Source organism: Onychostruthus taczanowskii, unplaced genomic scaffold (assembly GCF_017590055.1).
Source record: "Onychostruthus taczanowskii isolate IOZ18803 unplaced genomic scaffold, ASM1759005v1 scaffold46, whole genome shotgun sequence".
In the NCBI taxonomy this organism is placed as follows: Eukaryota; Metazoa; Chordata; class Aves; order Passeriformes; family Passeridae; genus Onychostruthus; species Onychostruthus taczanowskii.
In genome coordinates this window covers 2755888-2776750 of record NW_024502125.1, presented here as the reverse complement: position 1 = coordinate 2776750, position 20863 = coordinate 2755888, and the positions used below count along the sequence as shown (strand labels likewise).

Below are 20863 nucleotides of genomic sequence, written 5' to 3'. Positions count from 1 at the left end.
GTGCGCGGGGGCGGGGGGGGGGGGGGGGGGGGGTGGTAGGCAGTGGGGGGTCTGGTGTTTGCAGACGCCAGTTGTCCCATAACCTGCTGATTGGGATCTTTATTTGACCAGGGATTAACATATGAGCAGCAGCTTCTTTACACACTTTGTCACAGTGTGAATTTTTGTCTGGATTACCCAGGATGTGCTAGCTGGACCTTGCAGGCTTGGAATTAGGCCATTCTGTCACTCCCTTCTGTGCTTATCTCATGGCAAAGTCTTTCTGTCGTAACTGTTTGAGACAGAAAACTGTGATCTTTAAGTCCTTATACTATTACTGTCTGCCTTAGAACTTTCTGCTAAATAAAAGGCATCTCTAAGGATAGCATAGTGTCTTGCTCCAGATCCAGAGCAATCCAAAGCATCTTTCCTCACAGCCTCTGCCTGGGTATGGGGCTGAACACCAGCAGATGCTCTTGATGTCCTATCTTTCTTTTCTGTTCATCTGTGACCTGGAATTCCCCAGAGGAGAGTGTGCATCTCATACTAATAATGTTGTCAGGATTGCAAAGAACAAAAGATGCTGAAAACACATCCACAAAAGCAACACTACACACCATGAAGAGAGTTACTTGTCAGATGATAGCTACAATAGATAATCTTACTCCCAGACTTTCATGTTATCAGCAATAATTTTCTCTGAAAATGACAAAATACATCTAAACTCTGGTTCTTCCTTCTTTTCCATCTCAGTATCACTAAGTGAGGCTGTCGACATGTGATAAAAACATGAAGTGTGTATGTAGAATACTGGAAAAAGCTTAACTTGGATCTGAGCTTCTGTAGGCAGGCACAAGACATAAAAAACTCTGTTGTGCTTCACAGCAACTGCTCCCTGAGCAGCTATTTTTTGGGATTTTTTTTTAGAATTGTCTCATGAGAGAAGCAAGATGACTGAACCTTTGGCAGGTAGCTGAGCTACAAACATACCCACTGGTTGACAAAAAAGCTCACACACTTCTGAGTAGACATGAAGGTCCTTTGCCTGTAAAAGTGATACCTAAGTCTTGTCTTGCATTTCTGCTGTCTTCAACAGCTAAATGGTCTTGACTAACAGCACCAGTACTGAGAATTCTTCATTATCAGAATATGTTAAGATCCAGACCATGCCCCCAGATGATTTCTGACAAAAGCTGCCTGGAAAGTAATGAAACAAATAAAAGGCTGCGAATATAAAAAAAGTTAATCCCAGTAATGAAAAAATAGTAAACCTTTGCTGCTCCCCAAGCAGAAACAAAAGAGATATCACAAAATACAATGAATGAGAAAAAAAATCCACCAGGCAAAATCTAGAGAAATTACTGCAAAATATTAAAAGCAACTCAAATTTTATTGTAAACATTTTAATACTATGGTAGTTAAGAAATACAAACTTGCTGATCAGGATCAATTTAACCAGAAAATAGCCTACAAAGGACCTGCTCTTGCTCCAAGAGACATTAACAGCATTTTGCAGCAGACTTCACGGAAAACCAAATTTGAGCCTTTAAACTGTTTCTGCATTTTTACAAAAGCATGTATCTCAAAAAACCCCAACATACGACAAAAAATGTGCATCTCCACTCTGTACCTCTTAGGTGTTTTCCTATGGAGGATCAATCTCTCAGAGCTGGAGTAGTCTTCATAATGTACATTTTTAATAATTTAAGAATAATCTTCCTCTGGAATTAATAATAATCCATATAAAATAAAACAATATTGCTCAAGAAACAGTTTAGGCCTTGAAGAAAGGTAGAGTTAAACAATTAGGAATGTCCTGCAGAATTGTGAGTCCTACTAACTTTAGAAAAATGTCTCTGTCAGTCATCAATTCTTGTTGAAAATGTACAAAAGAAGCCAATATTAGATTGTATTTTTACTCTTCTTTGTGGTCCTTTTCCAAATAAAACCATGGTAACATGCTATTAAAAATGATGTAACTTTTTCTTATATAACTAGTTAGCTTCTATATTACATTTCTTAAGTCCCAATATATTTTTGAATATTTACTGAAGGATATTGCTTTACCAGACATACTAGTTAAAAAAAATTAAATAACATTATTACTGGGATTTTAGACTATGTCACTTAATGTATTTTTTTATTTTAGGTTTTTTGAGATTGAAAGGTAGAAGCAATTTTGTCTTAACAGGGAGTTGGTCCCTCCCTTTTCTGACATGAGCAGTAATTTCAGAAGTTTACAGAGGCAAACAAAAATTGCAGTTAGAATGGCAGTCCTGGCATATATGAGAGAACTATTTAAATTTATTGATAATATTTTAGCATACACACCCACACATCTGCATGTAGCCAAACAGGAGCCTATGACTTATACCCTCTAGTTTTTAAAATACTTCCACCAAATGTTTTATTACAGCCTTAAAGCTTTTAAAACATTATGCTTAGTGGCATTAATAATACAGCCAGTCGCTTTTAGGCAGAGACAAAGTAACTGAGTGGATTATTCTTATACAAAAATGTATTTTTTGTCAAAGCCACGAGTATGTGGTGATGGTGAATTTCAGTTCTTACATCTCTTTAAATTTGCATATATTAAAAAAGATGACAGATTATTTAGTTTAATCAGTGTAGTTATACTTGTAATTTTTAATTCTACTCATATGTTCTCGAAAAGATTGTTTTATGCAGCCCATTAGAAAATAAAATATTAGTAGTTGATTTACTGCTGATTTTCAGATTAAGTGAATATTTCTGGTCCTGATCTCTTCACAGCCTGTAAGAGGCTGACCATGCTGGAGCTGCTCCAGTAAAGGAATATAAGACCATGCTTAATAAAACTCTGATTTCATTCTATCACATTTGGCAGATGGCACCTTCCACAACATATTTCTCCTTGTTCTCTGCTAGAACAGGGGAGTACACCACCTACTGAAAAACCACAGGTCTCCCACACAAATTCTGATATGAGAGGGACAATATACCTACACTCACATGCTTTTTTAGTGAAAGTACAGTGTACTTTGAACAGTCATGCCACTAGAAATAAAAACGTCCTTGTACTTCCTTGTACCCCCCTGAAAAGTAAAGCCCTAAACTACCTTGTGCCATTCTTCAGAACCTGATTCTCACATTCATTTCTAGTATCTTTTACTATAATTTGATAGATGCTCTTCCACTTTCATTTGAAAATACTGTGTAAAGCAGCAAGTCTGGAATGATGTTGAACTGGCTGCAGTTTGGTACTGTAATTCATCAATCTATACATAGAATAACTAACTATAAAGTGCTTTAGAATAGCTTCAAAAGAAAGGTGCAAATAAATACTGTGCCCTCTTATGTACTCTCCCATGAGACATAAACTCCTGGAGAGCCCACATTTAAAAGTATCCTCAATTTTTACAGCAATTTAATAATGATACTGATTTCTTACAGAAAAGAATGCATCTGTCTCCAGTATTTATTTGGGTCAATGTCTCACAGCATCATAGCCAGCAGGCCTGCTGCTTGCCCTCCATTAGTCTTGCTGGATCCAAACACACTCATCTGAACGGGTAAAAAAGGTACAGTGCTACACTGGGAATCTGCACAACAATGGTCTTCTTATTTTGCAGAACTTGTGGCTGTTAGTTGATTCCTTTTGATTGCTATTTGCTGAAAAGATGAACTGGCAGCACACTGCAGTGTAATTTTTCTTTTTGGTTAATAGGCTCAAAATATCACAGTGGAATGCTGACAGGTCTATCGGTTGTCAAATTTTTCCAGGATTTGGATCATGGCACTGAAATAGCTCTGACTAATGTCTATATAATGCATGGTACAGCACTTCTCCTCCTCCCAAAAGATCTGAGTAAAGATGGGAAGCATCTTTATTGCTTTTATGTATGAGGAATTGAAGCACCAATGAGTGAGTGAAGTGTGTCAACACAGAGTCAAACCCCTAAATGACTCTACAGATTACATTCTTTTGTAGTACCTCCCCTAAAAACTGGGAGTACTTCTACAGAGTAATCATTTTATAAATTAGGAGTAAATTCTTTTCCCATCAAAATCTCCCAAAGGCAAAACTCCCACCGAACGAAATATGATGTGGATTTCACATTACATTTGTAACCAAACTGAAGTACTTTGTCACACATAGAAGAACAGCTTCACAGCATGCTTGATGCAGTCTATTCCAATTCTGAATGATAAAAATTCCGTATCAAACGTTTTACCTTTTTTCAATATTTTTCTATTCACAATTTTTCTGTTCACATGACTATCATTTTCCTTAACTGTTATTTCTACAGCCTAAAGAGGGAAAAAGAAATAACAAAGGAAACAGAAAACAATAAATCCTATTATCCAGTTGACTGAATAAATGTAGATGATCACCATGTCCATATCAAACCGCCATCCACGGCTATCATCCTCGAAGTCCATGTAGTCCATCCTGTGAGCAGCATGTGGGAAATGCCTCCTTGTTACAGTGTTTGAGCGCCTTCGAAAACCTGCTGAAAAACAGACTAGGAGATAAAAATCTTTTTAAAAGGAACCAGATTGACTAGCAAAAAAAGTTAACACCCCTTCCTCCAGTTATCAAAAAGACAAATAGAAGCAGGAAATCTCACACCTCACTGCTAAGTTTCATCACTTTGTTGGACAAGAAGCTATCTTTGGAATTGATTTTGTAAGATTTAAAAAGTAATACTGGTTCCTTAAAAACGAACTCTGTGTTCCATGTCTAGAAAACAATACATTTGTTTGTTCGGATTTGGAATTCTCTATCAAAATAAAGTAATGATATCTGCTTATGTTATCCAGATCTATGAACACCTCTGTTTTGGTGCCTTCTTTCACTGAGTTTGACTCAGTGATCTAGAACTGAAAGGCTCCAGAAACTGTAATGAATCTCTTCAGTAATTAGTTAAACTTGGTCTTAAGTCTGCTCATCTGAATTCTACAGTAATCAAAAATATCTAGATCTGTACATACACAGTTCAACAGCTGATACACATTTGAATTCCTTTTTATTAGAATCTGAGATTCTTTTTCAAAGATAAATTAAAATAAAAATTAATTTAATTTATTCAAAGATAAATTAAAATAAACTTCTAAATAAATTGTGCTTGCTTTAATATGATGTTCATTATATTTAATATAATGCATACCAGGTCAAAATTTAATTTTTAAATCACTCTTTGTGTGCTGGTAACACCTTAAAAATATATAGGCAGATGCAAACAAGTCAAGTGGAAGTAAAAATCCTGTGACCCCATGATGGCCTGGGTCCTGCCAAGTCTATCCTCTTCATTGTCCCCCAGACTTCTCCATGTAGCAAGAGAGGTACTGTAGAAGCATACTTCTTCCCTATGTCAAGACATGAGGTTAGAGAAGAGTCTGTGCAGCTGTTTCAAACAGTAGGCTGTGGCACAGAAAAGAGCCTGGGAGCTGTGGTGCAAAGGCAAAATCTGTCTCATTCTGATAAAGGACAATTGTACTCTGGATTTTTGCTCTGTTTTCATGTAATGAGCAATTTTTATGATGCATTCTGTATTCTTCAATAAATTCTGAGAAGAAAAATACCGTCTGTATCTCCAGCTAGAGTGGAAGTAAACCACATTTCTTAACCATCTGCAGATAAAAGCTGAGAGCTGTAGAGTTCCTCAAAAACTGAACAGCAGCATGGAGTAAAGGGTTTGAATTATGCAACAGAAGACCTGAGGGAGCATCAAACACCTTCTAATGTAATTTTCTACTTCTTAAAAAAACCCCCTATTATACATTATTCCAATCTCCAAATAATACAGTCCCCAAATAATTAATGCACAAACATGTGCATTAAAAAAGGTACATGAAAAAATGTATTTTATTTAACTTTCTTGCACATGCCTGTGTTGCTACACTCTGAACAAGAACCTCTACTCAAATCACATGAATATGCATGGACAGTGCTGGCAGAGTCTGGCAGACTGTTAGTGGGAATCTGTTACTAGATAACAAAAACAATGTTGTGTGCAAATCACACTTTTATATGTACCAAAGTGTGCAAACCAAAAAGGATTTTCAGTAGGCACATCTGTTGCACTTTGCAACCTTCTGTTGAAGTACTAGCAAAACACAAAACTAGAAAAATATCAATATATTCTCCCAATTCTATAAATTGACCTAATTTTTTTAAACTTGAAAACATCATACATTTCATCAGATATCAGTATCAGATAGAAAATTTTACTCTAAAAATGTCCCCAAATTAATAATATGCAAGCTACAATAACAATTTACCTTATAAGTTCTCATGTAAAACTAAATTATGTATGAACAAGTGTTCTGAGGTTTTCAGATATACCAAAGTACATAATTTTGGCAGAGTCTCTTCTTTCTGCAGTAGATAAAAAGAGCTATTGAAAGACTGTGTGAAAAAATGCCTGAGACCTTCCCATGTGTGCCCTTGCAGCACCTGGCAGCTTAGTGTGCTAGATCTTTGGAAGCTGCTTCCACAACAATGTGTTAAAACAGCATTGCATGTGTCTCTGCGTGCTTCTGAATCTGATCTCACATTGACTCCATTTACTGCACTTTGTGTGCCTTGGAGGAGTAGTTTTGGAGTAAATAAATTGTTTTCCTTTCAGGTAAAACTAGAAAAAGAATATGAGCTCTAAGAGCTCAGAAGTGTTCCAGTAATATGCTTCAACCACTAATGGGCATTTAGCCCTTGGGACTGCAAGTTGCCTCACATGCAAATGTGGACATCTGACCTCACAGTATCAATTTTTGTGCTCTATTATAGCTGATATAATTGCTAATGCAAGAATACATCTGAGAGACAGTGAATAATCTTTCCTACAACATCTTTATGCCATTCATAATTTTACAGATCTCTTGTATCTGTTTTCTCTAATATGCTTTCCAAACAAAAGACTTTTGCATTGCCTTTGTATGGAAAAAGCTTCAAAACTTCACACTATCCTTTCCACATTATGCTTTACCCTCCTTTATTTTTCTCTGAGATGATGTAATCTAAAATTATATGCAAAAATTGAGTAGTGGGATCGCCACAAATCTAGACAACGACATAACATTTTGTTATGATTCCTACTTACCTTTTTACTGTGGCTGTGCATGAAATGTTTTAAAAAAATTAATCCCAGTATTATCCAAATATCTTTTTTAAAATGGCAATTTTAAAATTAGCTAATTTACAGCACGTTACAGTGAATATTATGCATTATGGAGATGCATAATGCCTCTGTGTACACCTCCTCCACCACCTGACTGTCCTCATAGTGGAAGTGTTTTCCTTACTTGCAATCTGAACTTTCCATACGCCTTAATGTTCATCCTCTTGCCATGCACCACTGTGAACGGGTGGTCTGTCCTCTTGGTGGTCTCCTTATAGGTATGACAAGGTTGACAGGAGATCCTCCCCAAAGCCTACCCTTTCCCTGACTGAAGAAGCCAGTTCTCTCAGCGTCTCCTTCCAGGTCAGGTTCTCCAGGCCTCTGAGCATCCGAGCGAAACCTGAGAGCTCTGATAAACCTGCTCCAGTCTACTTCTGTCTTCCCTGTACAAGGGAGGAAGGCAAAACTGCAGGGTTTTAGATGTGGTGTGTTGAGCAGTAGGAGATAAAAGCTTCACCTGCAGGTTTTCATACATCATACTCCTGTTCACAAAGCCCAGGATGCTGCTGGCCTTTTTCACTGCCAGGGCACACTTCCAGCTCACCCACAGCTTGCGCTCCATCAGGATGCCCAGGTTCTTTCCAGAGATCTGTTCCCAGGCTTTCAGTGCCCAACCTGTCTCATTGCCAAGGGCTCTTCCTTCCCAGGTGCAGGTCTCAGCATTTGTCCTTGCTGAATTTTAGAGTTCTTCCAGAACATTTCTACAGCTTGTCAAGGTATCTCTGAATGGAAGCCCTGTGCTGAGTCTCATCAACCTGTCCTTAATTTTGCTGTTCTCTGCAGGCCTGATGAAAATGTATTCTGTTGCTTCCTCTAGGTCACGGATCAAAAGAACTGTTAGTTGTCAAGTTCATATTTACTATCATTAGTGAATTAGTAAAGTGAATAATCTGTACATGTATCAGTTTCCCAAATCACATATGGATGTTCTGAACTACACAGACCACTGTGTCATTCTGACAAGGTCTCAGTTTGACTTGCTACATGCTCTTTTACACTGTATTTTCCATCTCCTCTTTGGGTCGGTTTTTCTTTTTAGGTGCCTGGCAAAAGGGTCTTTGTCTGATGAGGCACCTGCGTTTCTCCAACTTCTTGTTCTCTCTGAATAGCAGCCCCACCACTGAGTCTACCAATTTGTTGTCACCTGCAGACTTGATGACAGCATGGAGAAAAAGAGCAAAATTTCCAAGTATTCTATAATTTTCAAGTATACAGGTGTTTTTATGTTGCTTTCACGCTTTGACAAATGAGGGATCATCCCAAACTTCTTGCATAAATGCCAGCTATCTCCCATACGCATATCAAGAGGCATTATATGCTAATGTAATAGCTACATTGCAAGATTTGCTAGTTAAGATGAGCTGTGAGATTTGTATTTCCAAGAAAGAAAAATCATATATTGCTAGAAAGGTTTATGAGAGAGCAGCATTTATTCTGTGTGAATGACTGCAGGCATGTCCCATTAACCTCTCATCTCATGCCCCAGTCTCAAGCTCTCCACTGAAACTCAAGTTCCCAAAATATCCAGTTCCTTCCCCAAACTAAGGCCATTCAATAAAACTACCATCCTTCTCAGATCCAGGGATCCACTTCTGCTGCATAAGAAGCTTGAATCTCAGCACCCTCTTGCCTCAGTATTTCAGCTCCACACACCCATTGTCTCAGAAGCCTTTTTTTCTAGAGAGAGACATATCAAATTACAAATTTTTCTTTCTGATGCATACCAGAATCTTCAGCTTTCCCATGTTAAAACTTCTACTATCACCTTCCAAGGCCTTATCCACAGCAAAATCATCTTTCCAAACCTCCCTCACTATCCTGCTCTTATCTTTCTCCCACTTTCTCTCCCCTTTCTTTGCATATTTCTCTGCTCTTGCCCTTCTGATTTTACCTTTGGGCCCTCACTGGCTGCCAGCACCTTATACCTAAGATTAAACTTACATGATAGCCTAAACATCTCTCCTTTTCTTTTCCATCCCCAAAATCCAAGTCCTACTTTCTGATAGCTGTTGGGCTGTAGAAAACCTGGATGTAAAATGTACTTAAGGTGTAAAAATGTACTTTCCTGTCCTGAAACCATTTTTACATTCACTATGTTGTCTGCCTTACCAGTTATAGACTTTTGCTGAGCTTTTGATTTAAGTGTTAAATTCTATCACTGTCTCCGAGAGGTAAATTGTGTTTAAGCAGTCATTTGTATATGCTTAAAATGTGATTTATTGAAGTGACTGTGCATATGATGCAGACAGCCTCTGCACATGAACAAACCATTTGCATGCAGGCAATTTAGTGAGGAACACACAGAAACTGCTTTTTAAAGGTGTCAAGGATCCCTATCTGAAAGAGTCTAGATAAGCAATCAGTTACTGTGAAAATCTGAAAATGCCAGGAAGCCTTTCATATGGGACACAAGACTTGATTATGTAAGAGACATTCCTTTCCATAAGGCAGAGTTGGGAACCACTGTTACAGCTAGATGTCTGCTTTGTGACTTTCATAAGGCATTTAACATGAAAAGAACAACATGCTACAGACAAAACTATGCAGAAATCCCAAAATGTGGAAGTGTCACTGATGTGCACATCATTTGTCAAAACAAAAGGCTTGTAAACACTTCAGTCCTACAGAATCAAGCACCAGGCAAACAATGCTTCTTGCTGTCTGGTATTAGCAAAACTATTGGCATTTATATCTAAGAATAGTCTCCCCTCTCTTAAAACTTTATAAATCCTTCATGGATCTGAGAAGAGAATATAACAAAATGAACAGAAATGTACAAAATGGAAAGGATAAAAAACCCCAACCAAAACAATTAATAGAGGTTCCAATGACAATGACAGTTCTTAAAAATATTTATTTCATACAGCTCTAACTTCCCATATTATTTTCAAAATTATAAGTACAATTTTTTTGGTAGCTAATCTCAGAGTTTTTCTACAGAGGTGTGTAAACAAAATAAACCCAGATTTTAAGGTTATTAACTACAAATCAATTCATAAAAGCCATATTTGAATTTAGCAGTTCTTTGGATCATTTACGGACAATCCCTTAAATTAACATCTCTCAGGCCTTTAAGGACAGAGTGACAACTTGTCATTTGAATTTTTTCCTCTGTGAAACACTGTAAATTACATTCCATCACAATTACAATTATTTCCATTTGACAAAGAAATTTGAAGGTTTTACATTAGAGTGGAAATAAATTCCATTCAAATATAGCTTGTCAGATTTCAGTGATAATTATTTATAAGTGAAGTTTTTCACACATTCCTACTATTAGTCTGAATTCCAAGAAAAAATATAGCACCTCTTTACCAGTTAGCAATGTTCAGAATACTAATCAAATTAAGAAAAAAAAGTCTGAAGACAGTTACTTCTTGCTATTTTATAGCTAAATAATTCAGCTTTTACAAATTAAAATATAATAAACTCATGAAGTTAGCTTGTATATTGTGAAAAGTAAGATTGTGGGAAGAAAAAATGAGGAAGTTTGAAAATTAATGCCAAAATCCATAAAGCCATATTAAATGCATGCATACAAATTTTACATTGGCTATTCTGCATAACTAAATATCTCACTCATTTATTAAATAAGAAATATATTTACCAATTTTATGAGAATTATTCAATAACAACTATGTCCAGTCCCTCTCACAAATTCAAAGAAAAAATAGAACAACTCATAATTTCTGTCTTGGGCTGTTTATTTTCCTGGAAATAACAGAATCAAGAAATGAGAGGACTGTGGGAGGGCATAATGACCTTAGAAAACATACTCAGCCTGTGATTATTAACACAGAAAATATAATCTTCTGTGATGATTCTATAATTATCAATACTCACAAATAGAAGCCACTTTGCTAGCTTAACTGCTAGGATATGTACTAAAATGGGAGTAATTAATCCACACGTCACAGTGTAAAAGTCACTTGACTTTGGAAGACTTAAAGGAATTTTGGAAGATAGTCAGCAAGCAGGTCCCTTTTTTTAAGTAACTAGGTAATTACCTGTTTGCTTTTTTTTTTTTCCCCCAAATCATAACACAAAAAGTACCAAACAGTCAGAAAATTATGTAACAGCTGAGGACTGATGTCAAGGAATGAAGCTGTATGGTCTCATGCATATCAGAGAGATCTAAATGCATAGGTTGCATAAATTCTACACCATAAAATGTCTTGCTTTGATTTTAAAGGTAAGACTTGTACATGTATATTGATGACAAATGAATTCCAGTTATGGTAATTTTCATACATTTGCCTTTAAGAGGGGCAGTTGTAATGATTTTTGTTCACATTTCCTTGTAAATAAGTTGTATCTTAACAGTGAATTTAACTTGTGGACAATTTCTCTCTTTGCCATGACAATGCAGACAATGAAAACCAGGGAATTTCAAACAGCAACTTGAGGCTGCTTCTGCTTCTGTGGTATGTGCATCAATAATCTATATGGAAAAATATTTTTTAAAGTATTCTGAATATTCTAAATCAATGAGTTTTCATCTTATTTTTAATCTGCTTTCTGCTTCTCTTCCATTCTATCTAATCTTTTACTCATCATCAACATCATTCATCTCCTGCTGTTCCTACATTTTACCACTGAACATTTCTGTACATCACGTTGTATTTGTCATCTTCCCAGATGACCAAATACTGTATTTCAGCTGCCAGCAACTCTTGCTAAGTTATCATCACAAAAGCCTTCCCCTGTTTGTGTCATATTGCTGTAACAGCATCGGCTCCCACTAGTTTCATTCTTCCCTCTCTAAGTACTTACACCCCTTTAGGCTCTGTTTGTACAGACTGCTACCTCACAATATACAGAGAGGCAAACACTATTGATATTTATAGGTAAACTTATTATATAAGATTAAATCTCTTATTAAATAAGACATGACTGAATAAGTGGAGAATAGCATTAAAAAAATGCCATATTGTTTCCTGTCTTTGATGTGAATGCTACTTGGCATGCTGCTTAATTCTCTCAAGATTCTTATTTTGTGACCTGCATGATTGCTGTATTTTTTCAAAACATAATATTTAATACTAATGATGACTTAATGAAAAACCTTGCACAGTTTTGTAACTACTGTTAAAACTTTCAGTGCTTAAGGCTTTATTGTTTTAAGCCAGTGTTAGTGGTAACAGTAGATAATAGTAATGCAAATAACTTTCATAAAAATAAATTAATGAATCGGCCCTACTTCTCTCAAGACAGGGACAGTGTGACAGCAGAGATCAGAGGGAATGCACATAACAGGCATGCCTCACCACACCCCCTGTAAGACATGGCTCTGTGCATTTACACAAAACATTCAGTTCATTTGCAAATCTGGCAACATGAGTTCCATAATTTCTCTGGAGAAACTGGTGAATGACCTTTCTTGGACCCATGCCACTGTCTTTAAAAAAGGCATGTTCAGCTTTAGCTAATATCAATGCTCAAAATTCTTATTTCCCATCTGAGCAAACAAAAGCAGTGTTCCTCCAGATAATGAAAAATCCAAAGTACAAGATTGTATCTTTAGAAAGCTGGCACAGTTTTTCTGAACTGAAAGTTATCTGATGCTGACAGTACTTAACCAGTTTTTAGGAAGCTAGCCAAGACTTCACGGAATGAACTGTCTAAAAAGCCTTCACAGTTGTTCAACATAACATTAAATATAAATTTTCACAAAGCAGGTTTATTATAAAGTTAACCAGAAAGAAGTTATTTGAAATAAAAAGAAAATGCTTATGAACTGTTAGAAATTCCTTCCTTTAATCCTTGATCAGATGTGTAATTATTGTTATCACTGATTTTTTCTGATGCCATTTCAAACATTCAACTTTATCTACTCAGTAAGTATATTCAGCAAAGCTCCTGAATTTGCTCTGCTGTTTGCACATCTCTGGCTTCTTTAAGAAGGTATGGCTAGTCTGGCTCTGGACTTATTAAAATATGATCACCTTTTCATGCTTATTATTCTACACATCACCTTGAGCGCTTTGACGATTCCTCTTTTGTCCTTCATAGAATTAAAATATCAGCTTTTCTTTTCACTTTAAAGGGTATCCACAACTCTGTATTGCCTAAAAAATGTTGACTAGCTTTTCACAATTATGCTGTGCAAGCACCACATTCTTCCAAAAATCTTGTCAGGTTTCTGTCCAATAAACGCTCCAGGATCAAAGTTAACTTGTGTTTATGTCCAGCTTTGGAATGGGCACAGACTTATCTGTCACTGGTACAAGTGTATGAAGTAGTAATCACAGGCATGTTGGGCAGGAAAAACACTGTTGTGGTTGTCCTTCTTTCTTCCCTTTCCACTCATTGACAGTGATGAAGCCAACTGATACATCTACCATCTATTATCAATCACAAATTATTATTTTTATAGCAAACAGAGTTTCTGTGAGGTATCAAATAAACGGACTGAACATCAGGCAAACTTAACTTTTGAGTTAAAATGTATTTACACCAGCAGAGTTGAAACTCTTTAGTGGCTACATGAGTACAAACTGCTCTCCTAGGCAGTGCATTTCAGTGCTGGGGAAGAATGCATGATATAAAATTTATTAAACATAATAGTTAACAGCTATAGCTAATAGCAACAACTAATTAAGAATATAATATAAACATTTTTCCCTATTCCCTGTTCTTCTTGGCATAGTTGGCAAGGATTATTCCCCACTTCCACTAAAACACATAAAAACCACTTGATAATTCCTGTCATTGGTGAAGAAAAAAGACATCTTTGCTTTCACTTGTTCACAGAGACCAATCTGAACCTGAACTCATCACAGCAGAATTTGACACAAAACATAAATATGAAAATCAAGAGATATTTTATGCTCTGAACAAATTCTGTAATGAAAGACTACCACTTCAAAAAATTAATAATTCAAAATTTACCTGTGTTTAAACTAAGATTATGTATTGTTTTCAGTTGTCTCTAGAAAGGAACTGGTAAATATTTATGTGCTCTTATTTAATAAATAAATAAAATAAAACCCTTTTATGATGGCTAAAATAAAATTCTTATGGAAGACACTATTTTATCAAATTGCAGAACATCTTACAAAACAGGCATACTGAGTAGTCTAAAGGTCTTCCAACCTATTATTCTGTCCCTGACAAGTCAAACTATGAGAAATTGGTCAGGATTGAAAAGAAGTAAGAACAAGGCAAGCATATTGCAACACTTTTCCCTCTCAGTCTCAGGGGCTTGCATTTCCAGGATCTCTGCAGACAAATGTGGTATCTTTTGAGTTTAACAGGAACAAGAATCTGTCATTATTTGAACCCATGCTTTGGGGTTATGATAATTCTATTTCATGTCTTTTAGTTCTTTTCCAGAGTTATAGTTCTTTTATTATGAGACAGTGAATAACAGCAGCACACATACACTTCTGTCATGCCTTTCGTGATCTTAATTACCGCAATCATCCCCCCTCTTTTAGAAATATATTTCTTTGTGTGAAGTATTCTAGTCTATTTACATAATCCTCATCAGGAAACAACTTAAAACTGACTTTCTCTTTTATCTTGTCTATACCCTTCCTGCTAACTACCTTGTTTTGTGATGAAAAGAAAACAGCATAAACATTGCTGAAGAACACTAGGTACCACACAGTCTCCTGCCACTGTTTGCACTTGGTTTTAATTTTTATTATCCTGAATATTTCATACTGTAAGCAAATCTTACATCTTCATATCTTGTAAAAATATGCTGGATAAGCTGTAATTTAGACCCATAGAGGACCCATATGATATCTCTTCAGTGAGAAATATTAATCATATATTTCTATTCTTTGGCATCTCTTAACTGGCTATTAACGCTTCAAAGGACATTCCCTCTTATCCTGAACACAGCTATATTTTATCCAGCATCTTTAGAAAAGGACCATCTTAAAAGTTTTTAAGAATTGTAAGCTGCAGAGTCAAAAACCATGATACCCCTAACACCCCTGCAAGTTCATCTGGGTGTCTCTGGTACAACTGGGGGCCATGGCTTCACAGGAGGTCCAAGATGTTCTTAGTTTGTCTCACTGACCAGTGTGAACACTTGGCTGCCTAGGCAGAACTAAAGATGCCCATCTAACATCCATTCAGGGACATGTCAAATGGGGAAAGGCTACAGTATACTTTTTTGCCATGGCCATTCTATCACAACCCTTGGTGTTGCATAATTACAGCTGTCAATATTCCTGGTACACCAGTCTTACAATATCATGGTTAAATAGAAACAAGCAATCCTGATGACACATACAAAGTAGATAGAATTTGATCCCCTTCAGTGCACTGATGAACCAATAGAGACAAATCAGCAACCATAATTTCTGAGTAGTAAATTACTCTCCTACACAGGCTTGTGCTGGAGGCAGTCTTTAGGACTAGAACATCCTTTTCAATGAGAATGTGGCTCTGAAGGAGTCCCTAAAGAACAGCCTCTGCAAAACAGCTTAAAAGATAAACAAGGCTGTTGATACACAATGTTTTGTACTAACACTGTTGGCAAAGTAACAGGGAAGGAAGAGGCAGCCCTGAAGCAGAAGCTTAAGACCTCACTGTTGCAATGACCACTTTATTTTAAACCTTCCCTTCAAGTTTCCTTTCAGATTGACTTCAGCTTGGCAAGGTGCAGAAGGAGAAGCATAAAGGCTATTTAGAGCACAGCTGCTCCATGGGACCCAAGGGGGACTCTGGAATCAAGAAATCAGTCTTGCATTTTTTACCAGCAGGAGCTGACAGAACTTGTGGGCAAGGAAAATGGGTGCAAGAGTTAGCGTCCAAGTGCTGACAAATCAGTAAAATGACAAACTGACCATCAGTGGAGCTGACCTAAGACACTCAGCAGCAGGTTTGGATTCTGCCTTTTCTGTATTAGTGTATTATAAGCCTAAGAGATACTCTGAGACAACACTTTCTAGTGAAGTGTGGTTTTTTAGGCAGAAAATTCACTTTCTGTGAAGACTGCAGATTGCAAATGCATTTTGTGACAAATAGATGTGTGCAAATTAACTTTTTGTGACTTCACAAGCTCTACTGAAGAATCTTGTGAGAACAGGCTGAGAGCGCTGGGCCCGTTTCATCTAGAAAGGAGATGGCTGAGAGGGAAGATCAATAACACATATAAATATCCCAGAAGTGGGTGCCAAGAGGATGACGCCAGACTGTTCAGTGGTGTCCAGAGAGTGGGAAAGGAGCAATAGCAATAAATTAAAACACAAGAAGTTCCACCTCAACATGAGGAAGAACTTTGTGTTGAGGGTGGCAGAGCACTGGAACAGGCTGCCCTGGGAGGTTGTATAGCCTCCCTCTTCAGAGACATTCAAAACCCAGGTGGACGAGTTCCTGAGTTTGCTCTGGGTGACCCTGATGGGGTGGAATACAAGAACTTGAGAAGAATAGTCCAAAACAAGGATTATTCTGGGAGCCTTCTGCCAGCATTACTCTTTCTAGATAAAATTAAATGCTGCACCTTCTATTTTCAGTAACACCTGTCTTGTTTTCTTCTCAGCAGAACACAGTATCTGAACTTGAAAACCAGTATCTCTTTATCTGGTTCTTCTAAACAAGGAAGTATTAACTTAAAACCTGCAAATTTTCTGTTTCCAACATCTTGCCTTTGTTGCCTATCAAACTGAAATCACAATAACAAGAATCTTGAATCAAGAAAGTAAATTTTAGTATTGTAACGCTATTTTAAATACAGAGATACAAAAATATGTACCAATTGGCATTATTAAAAGCTTTCTCTAAAGGAAATTGTTCACCATTTTCTCTAGAGAATGATTACATAAAAGGACATGGGAGACCATAAAAGGACATGTGACCTACTGAGGTGGTGGTAATTTCCACCCGATTTTAGTAGGTTTGGAAAACACTCTATTGTGCAATCCTTGACTGATGCAGAAGTCAACATTTTTATTAAGTACCTAAAGAGACAAGATTAGAAAAGAATCTGCACAGATTTCATAGTATGTAACACTGGAGAAATGTTTTCTAGATTAAACATTTGAAAATATAGAAATAAACATTCTATTTTTAACAAGACTTTCAATTTAATTGCCATGTTTTAAATAAAAAACATTAACAACAGTAACAGTTGGAGGGGCCTCCTATTAGCCTAGGAATAATTATGACTCCAATAGTAACCAAGGGCTGTAACTCAGAGGTCTCATAATCCCCTTCTCCTGCTCTGAATACCTACTTCTGCTTTTCTTAAGCCATCTTCACAACCTTACTCTACATGCACGCAGCCAGCATCCATCTACAGTGGTATCATCACTATCCTGACTGCTTTATCCTCCATCTCTGGAATGTATTTCTATCTCAGATTTATGCAAAAGCTTTAGAAATAACACTTTTACGCACAGTGTACTAAATGTCTCAGTCATTTTTAATTTCTGCACTTGATTATATCAAAATCACTGTCAAATTAAGTATCCTATTTGCAGTTTTAAATATTCTAATTCCTTATTTTAGCCCACATTTCTGTATCAAATTACTATTGGAGACTTACCCTTAGCTGGCGAACTTCCTGTGACTGTACAGCTCTTACAGAATGCAATTCCACTGCAATGGCATACAAAGGCCACACTTAAGTTACTCAGTTTTGATATATGATAATAGGATCCAATTCAATGTGTTTGCTATTTAACTTTTCTGTTCAAACTACACTATTTATCTGTTTTAAAACCTATTTAAGGAAATAATTAATTGAGATGTTATTTCTATTGTGCAATTACAATTTTTTAAAGCTGTCAGTACTCAAAAGAACAACTAATATAATATCTTTGTCTCATATAAAACAGAAGATATTTTAGAGAAGTATTTAAAATTAGCTTGTTTACTTTTCCGTGTATTAAAAATCTGAATGGGAAAAGAATTGCTTTCCTTCATGAACAGCATTTCCATTTTATCATTAACTTATCCTTGATCAAACACCATATAGAGAGCAATACCATAAGCAATGTTTATGAAACAAATGGGAATTCTGTTGATTAGTTTATTGGGAAAAAATACAGTGCAATATGAGGGCAAACTAATCTGGAACAATTTTCATCAGTGTAAAGCCCAAAAGTACTGCAGTGCTGAGATTTCTTCCTTTTTGTATAAGAACTGAAAAGCTATGGTTTTTTGTATTATTAAAAATAATTCTACATTCCTCATGGAAAATCTCATATGAAAGAATTCTCACATGTAGATTACCAAATATATTTGGCTTAGTGGAAAAAAAGTAAGGAAAAATAAGAAGTGCTTGAATTTATCTAGCAGCCCTGCAATGTTCATTAAGTCAAAATTAGTTAACCTGATAAATTTTATACATAATCTAGATTTCCTGACAGCAATTTTTCTCTCCTCACTGCCCAATCTAGTTCTAAGGTCTGATTTTATCTCTAATGAGTGATCTACTGGCTAAGGTTTACTATTTTTATATCTGCGGTATTAAAACGATATTTTGGAAGAGGTTTTGTCACAATGAAAGCTGGAATCATACGAAAAGCGCCTCCAGATTCTCCGTGAACACTGAACCTGCTGGATATGAAGGTGAAAGAGCATGTGGATTTCTAACACGGCTACAGAATTTCTTCTTTGCCAATGCACTATTGTACTGCAGTATTTGACAGTGCACTCCTATATAGAGGTGGTTATTTTCATCTTCAAATTTGCAAGTTTTCATTGCTTTCTAAGCACTATAATCACATCCCTTTTCACGCCAGTCACTCTACTCATGTACCCACCATATTCTTCTTTCCATTCTTTATATTTGACTCCTGAAATTATAACATCTTATTAGGCTATTAGGTTCTTAATTAAAAGATAATTAATCTAAGTATCCTCTTTATCCTTTCAGATCTCAATGGTATCAGGGCTTCCCTTTGCAATGGAATTGAATATGGTGTCAGAAGACTTTTGCTGCCACTATTCTCAGCATTTTATGCCTGTTAAGTTCCAGGAGCGTCCTGAGCCAGAGAACCGAACCAATTACGAAAACCAAATATGGAACTTTAGGTGTTGCCAAGCACAATTTAGATATAAGCCCAAATAAACAGACCAGGAAGAAAATATTTGCATTTTGAAAGCACACAAAGCTGCAGTAGTTTTTATTGAAACAAAAAGTCAGAAGAGAGACATGGCAGCAATCCTTTTATTTAGGAATGCAAATACAAAGTTTCAGACAGCTTTGTGGTTTGTGTGTCTTATTAACTAGATCTAACCATGTTCCCATTTAGTGTGGGACTTTAAGACTGCACTTTGGAGACACATAATTCCAGCATTCAAAATTACCTTTGTCGAAGAAATGACAAATTTTCAGGTGGCACAATACTGAAACTGTATGACCTCTCCAGATCTTTCTTTTATTTCTAATTATTTATGCTTTGTACAATGCTTAGCATTCTGAAACATATTTATGAAAGGCAGAATTTGTATAAAACTACAAAGCATAAAGGAACTATGTCACATGCATAATATATATTAAAATAAACCAATAAGCCCAGCATTAACACTCATACTACCAGAGAAAGTAAATAGTCATCTTCATTTGTCCTGCCAACAGTTTCTTCTCTGAGCAATACCAAAGGTAATCCACCAGTCCTCAAATTTCTCAAGTCTGCTATTTCTGATAGCCAGGAACACTTCCTGATATTTTCAGTATCAAATTGTGACATTACTTGACAATGATTTTATAAGTGGAGTTCCAGAATTTATCAAATTTCACCTTCACAAAGGCCTGGGTAGACTTATAAAAGGAATATAAAATGGAAGTCCTGTTTATTTTTTCCACATACTTTTAGAAGCAATCTGATCTTACAAACAGGAAAAGTATATCTGCTAGCTAGACTCAGCACAATGAAAAGCATATACAAGTAACTATAGAAGTAAATTTACATGAGGCCTGGTGAAGAAAGGCCATTAGACTGAAAGCAGGGAAATATGGGTGAACAGTGAATCCTGCATTTAGGTGGTCTAACTTAAATTTGTTCAGTTCATGATCAGTTAATCATGAAAATTTTTAGTGTTAAAGTAGCAACAAGAGGACTAAGTTTTCTTCACACAATAAAGAGAAAATTAATTGAAAACACCCATACTCATTATTCCATTTTGTATGCATTATGTATGGAATAATATATATTATTCAAAACTTTTTATTTGACTTCTTTCATAAAAGACTGATTCTTCTGATTTTTTGTTTTGAGAGGTCTTTATTCATCACACTCAGAACTAGCAACTTTTTTCCTAGAGTAATTTTCTTTATTCCACTATGCAGAAAGAAATTTTTCGAAGGAGGAAGCTACATAAAATTATCCTGATAATGTACACAGAATTAAATATTCAAAAATAAATTAAAACGTACATACACAATTGTCTTTTTACAGTTTGCAGTTTGTCTTTAGATTCAGAGCCCTGTGTATGAATCACCCATGAGAATTAAACTCATCTCTACTTTAAGAATCATCTGTCTGTTTGCCAATGACATATATTAATCAGAGTCTTATTCTCAAATATTACACTTGAGATTGAATGACATTTAGGCAAAAAATAAAAAACTTACCTTCAAAAACTCTGAATGCTTTCTTGCAGCTTGGCAGAGGCCATTTAGCAGAATTGGATTTCTGAAAATTTTCCTTTAGATTCAAATATTCCATAGGGAAAAAAGATCTGGTAGAGTTATTCAGATCTACAATAATTAAGGGGAAAGAAACATTGCTCTAAATAAAGCATAATAATAATTAGAA

General features: G+C 36.0%; 1 protein-coding gene across 1 annotated transcript in view; it reads right to left on the bottom strand.

The window, feature by feature from the left end:
* Positions 1-1075: 1075 nt before the first annotated feature.
* RNF180 (ring finger protein 180) overlaps positions 1076-20863 on the bottom strand; it is a 62073-nt gene continuing 42285 nt past the window's right edge. The window contains exons 5-7 of the mRNA XM_041414660.1: positions 20680-20805; positions 4351-4472; positions 1076-1183 (exon numbers count right to left, since the gene is read on the bottom strand). Of these exons, the coding sequence (XP_041270594.1) occupies positions 1076-1183; positions 4351-4472; positions 20680-20805 (356 nt within the window). The remainder of the gene's footprint in view (positions 1184-4350; positions 4473-20679; positions 20806-20863) is intronic.